The 4,816-nt window shown below is 43.4% G+C and overlaps 1 protein-coding gene across 1 annotated transcript; it reads left to right on the forward strand.

The window, feature by feature from the left end:
• The first annotated feature begins 1,080 nt into the window (after nucleotides 1-1,080).
• LOC148013812 (uncharacterized) lies at nucleotides 1,081-2,839 on the forward strand. The gene is made up of 2 exons (XM_087668508.1): nucleotides 1,081-1,468; nucleotides 1,830-2,839. Exons 1-2 carry the CDS (start codon nucleotides 1,207-1,209, stop codon nucleotides 2,567-2,569), a joined length of 1,002 nt encoding a protein of 333 aa, XP_087524634.1. The 5' UTR covers nucleotides 1,081-1,206; the 3' UTR covers nucleotides 2,570-2,839.
• The last annotated feature ends 1,977 nt before the right edge of the window (nucleotides 2,840-4,816 follow it).

Genomic DNA, 4,816 nt, shown 5'->3' on the forward strand with positions numbered 1-4,816 from the left:
CTGACATGACACACATGTTTGTGATCAATCTCATGGCAATAATCTTAATTTTCTTTCTAGTGTCACCATCAAAATTGCTGATGAAAATATCACCTTTAGGGATAGTCCCCCTATTTTCCATTCTCTTGGTCTCAAAAAGATGTAAATCAAAAGGACTTCCTAATTCATTATAGAGATTAGATTCTTACATTAAAGGAGAATGCTTTTATGTTGTACATTGCCATTAGAATGGTGCCAATTCCTAGCTTTTCAACATTGTGTCTAACATAATCGCACGGGAGTGTTTAACCTCATCATTGGTACGACATCTATCTATCAAAATGAGGAATGTAATGTTCTAGAATATAACAAACATGCCTAGGTCACACCACTGAGAAGCAAAAGGTAGATGAAATATGAGTCGCATTCTATCATACTCCTCTCTATGTAGTCATCTGTGTAAGTTTAGGTGATCGAATGCATCAGAAAACTCAGTTGTTGGAGCCATCATCATAAATAATGAGCGTGTTCTTGCTCATATGCTAGCTACATTTGGGTGTTTTGGGCATAATTTCTAGCAATATTATGCGAAGTTTTCCTTGTAAAAACCCACATCACACACATGTCCCACAAAAACTAGAGGGGAATGGGAATGGATGGACTTCCATAAGAGAAACTTTCCATGGGGGTCATCCAATGAGAAGCATTGATTTTAATTTATGCAATAACAGATGATGATGTTCACATGTTGTGCGGTTAGAGATTTCACCCGAGAACCCATGGAGAAGTTATATGCATTCCAGAGAGCATTAGTTCTGGCCTTTTGGCTCGACCCCGACTATTGTTCCACCATATGTGGAAGAATTGATTCCCTACCTTTTACCATATCTTAACCATGGGTTGAATGGTGGTGAAAAACAAACCCAACTTTTAAAGGTAGTGAAGGTCGAATGGTGCGTGTGGACATGAGGCAGGTGCTTGTGTAAGGCCAAAGCTACGGCATAATAATAAAGAGGGAATGGTAGAGGAAGGGGGCGGGGGGGAAGGGGGGGGGAATCGAAGGGAGGGAGGCTTGGATCCGCATATCAGACGTAAAGCGAGAGGCTAATCTGTGATGGGAAGCGAGCTGATACGCATTCCTTCCTGTCTCTTGATCCTTATAAGAGAGGGGGGGCGTGAGGGGGAGGATAGGAAGGAGAAGGTTGAGAGAGGGAAAGAAGAAGACTTATGAAGGCTTCCAAGATGTTTGTGAGCGCCGTAGCGCAGGCCGTGGAATATGCCACCAAGGCTCCCCCCGAGAGGCCTATAGATAAGAGCTTGGGGATGAGCATGGAGGACCTCCAAGGCCAGGAGGGCGGCTTCGAGGCGGCGGTGCGGGATGCGCGCCGCGATCTCGGCCTCCGCGACTCCGACTACAACATCGCGGTGGCCGGCGCCCGCGGCGTCGGCAAATCCTCCCTCATCAACGCCCTCCTCGCCTTGGACACAGGTTGTGTAGTTTGTGGGCCCCATTTTTCTTCAAACAAATATGTATTCGCTTTTTTTCTCTCCTACCAAAAATTATTTTATTGAGTCAACTATTTAAAGTAAAATGGGATAAAATTCATATACATATTCCTTAATTTTCTCTCCCACCAAAAATTATTTTTTATTGAGTCAACTATTTAAAGTAAAATGGGATAAAATTCATATACATATTCCTTAATTTCAACTAAAGCGGCATAAAAACATTTAAGTTAAAATAGCATAAAAATAAATCCAACCGGCTAAACTAAAACTGGGATAAAAATAGGAGGACGGTTGAGACCCCAGATCGATGATGGTTATATGGTTGTGACTGACACGTGTAGGTGGAGCGCCGGTGGGGAGTTCCGAAGGAGGCGTCGAAACACCGAAGGCGTATCGGAACGCGATAGCGATGAATCCGCAGATTGTGATGTGGGAGCTGCCGGGGGCGGGCGTGGGCCAGCCCGCCGATACGTACTTCCTCCGCAACAAGCTCTACGCCTACGACCACATCTTCCTCGTCAGCGACCGCTTCACACGTGTCGACTTCCAAGTGGCCAAGGCCGTCAGCCAGTCCGCGCCCCTCGTCCCCACCCCCAGGCTCCTCACCTTCGTGCGCACCAAGGCTGACGTGGCGCTCGCCCGCATGCTGGCGTCCGCCAGCGTGGCGGCCCAGCTGCTGGGCGCGGCCGCGGCCAGCCTGGCGGGCGGCGAGGCCCCCACGCGCCGCCACGTGCTGGAGGAGGCCATGAAGCGCCTGCATGCCGACGTGCGCGCCAGCTGGGGCGAGGGGCTACGCCTGGCGGGGCTGAGCGCTGACCAGGCCTCTGGCTGGGAGCTCTACATCGTGTCGTGCCAGGAGTTCAGGGCGGACGCCGACGTGTATATGCGCCTCACACCCAATGTCGAGCTCGCGGACCACAGCAAAGAAGAGGCGTCGTCATCGCAGGGATCGGAGAGCCTTGATGACGAGCCTCTCAAGATGGACGAGGACACCCTCTACACCTTCGTCTCTACCGCCCCTCGTCGACGCCTCAGAAAGAGTTTCTCCTCTCGACGGATCAGCCGCCCCAGCCGCGCTTGAGAGCCGCTTCCCCATGCCGCCCCCCCCCGCCCACCAACTCTCACTTCACTTGATGGGAGGGAAATTACCAGCTTTCTTTCAGAGTCGCTCGTTGGTCCTTTGAGTTAAGAGATCACCCAACTCACTCCCCCTTGGATCCACATTAAGATGGTATTTGAGCTTCTTGCAATATCATAAGAATTGGCATGCCAAATCCAGTATCATCCATAGTTGCCTCTTGGAGTACTCAAGTTCCTTACACATGCATAATCAAAACTCAATTTACTAGAACATAGTAAGGGTGGAAATTAACCCTCTTCAAATGTCATAAATATATGCTTTTCAAGTAAAGAATAATGAAGTGTTTGAATTATGAAATAGTCAAACCTTCTTTTCTTGAACAAATGAAGGGGAAAATTGACTCTCTTCTTGAAATGTCTTAAGATTTGGCACATCAATCTCCACACTTTGTCAAACAATTAAAGTACTTGAGGTGTGGAATGATAGGACGTGAGTATGCTAATTTGCACGACTACATTCACAATGAAGAAGTGTGTTCATCCTCTTTGATTTCCCTCGAATTACTATTCTCATGGTCTTAAGATGATTTTTGTTGCTCACCATGCTTAGCAACTTCTTTAGCTTTCCATAAGTGAAGTTTCTTTCTCTTTGTACACTCTTTGAGGATTGTAATTTCATGTGAGCACCCACCCCAACATATTAATTAGGCCACATTAGCATCCTAATTAGATTGGAGAAAGATTAGCATCATATGAATTCATTCCAGTCATTTGTGGATGATACTCTTAGTAACCCCATCAGTTTATTGAAAAGTCACCGATTAGTAGACTTAGTGACCTTGCTAAATGTTTCAAAATGTGAGTCCGGTCCACCCATGGTAGACTTAACGCATTACTAAATGTTTTAAAATGTGACACCCCTTCATCGGAGTGTGTGTAGGTAAAATACTTAGTATGAGTTTGTCGGTATTTGCACCAAGTGGTGCTCATACTAGCAAATTCGCTTATAGCAATTCGAATGAGGTAGTTGGACTTTGTATAAAACAACGAATATAGTATTGAGTATCGAATGAAAGTATTATAGGAAATAAAAATGATGCAACACATGTAGAGTTCTTGAAAACCTTTTCTCAAAAGCAACTACAGTCGTGCTAACTTATTATTTGTTATGCTATTGTGACCCCAACAACAATGACCAGTTAGTTTAGGAGAAATGCAACACTTGAAATTCCTTTTTACAAAGGTAGTATGATCACCATCTCTCTTCACTCCACCATTCTAGCTCAAAAACTAGATGCGCCATCCAACTTTGCAATATCATCCTTTGTATGGCAAAGTCATGACATAGGAGGAACTAAATATCGCTATCAATTTGTAGGATCTTCTTTGCTCAATGATCTCACAACTTACGTATGTAGATTGGCATTGATGCTTTTGTTGAGTTAGAGTATAATCCAATGTTTTATAATTGGTGATTACTCAAAACCCCTTCTTCTTGATCCCTTGTACATCCCCTAGATAGTTTAGTGCACATAATTCTTTATTCTTTCGCTCAAACCTTTGCACTTACAAAAGCCAAAACTCCTCCAACATTAGGATCAATGCCACATTTCGTGAGAGGAAGATAAGTGGTATGAGCTCAAAGCAATAGTACAAGTACAGTGATCAACAACAACGTTGTCATTAGTTCTTTCAATCTTTTAGACTAGAATATACTAAATGGTACTCTCAAAGCTTCACTGAGTGAATGCAATATAACAATAGGTGACAAGCATGGTTGATTTTAGTGGCTAATCTGTGGCAATTGGCAAAAATCTTATATATGTTTTTTTTTTTGAAAGTTAAGTGGAGCTATAGCTTTGAGTTTTTATATTCGCTAACATTTCTAATGTATATCAAGGTAATGCAGGATCTTTCACCGATCATGTCAAAGAAAAGTTCAAAAAAATAGGTTAAATTTGCCCCAATGTGTATAAGTTTTGGGGTATATATAGAAACATTCACCACATTGTTCTATACTTACGATTTATACATAGATTGATCACTTGATTATATGTGAGTAGAAAGTTGAAACATCCTAACACTTTAAGATAATATCCACTAAATGTTATGATATGTATATCTCTATTAATAGAAAGGTAAGGGATAGTTTAGTGTCTTTGTTGTGCACACCTTGGGAGTAAGAATTTGGATTGGGGAAAAGATAGAGGGTTGGGGCTTGTAGGGATATTGTTGACCATACATAAAA

The sequence above is a fragment of the Lygodium microphyllum genome, chromosome 26 (assembly GCF_053477565.2).
Source record: "Lygodium microphyllum isolate KBCC chromosome 26, Lygodium_microphyllum_v1.1.10, whole genome shotgun sequence".
Lineage (NCBI taxonomy): Eukaryota > Viridiplantae > Streptophyta > Polypodiopsida > Schizaeales > Lygodiaceae > Lygodium > Lygodium microphyllum.

What these genes read in the sequence shown, in the direction of transcription:
- LOC148013812 (XM_087668508.1), top strand. Translation starts at nt 1,207, where the DNA reads ATGAAGGCTTCCAAGATGTTTGTGAGCGCCGTAGCGCAGGCCGTGGAA. An exon ending in CCTCCTCGCCTTGGACACAG is followed by an intron (nt 1,469 to 1,829) that starts GTTGTGTAGTTT and finishes TGACACGTGTAG; the next exon opens with GTGGAGCGCCGGTGGGGAGT.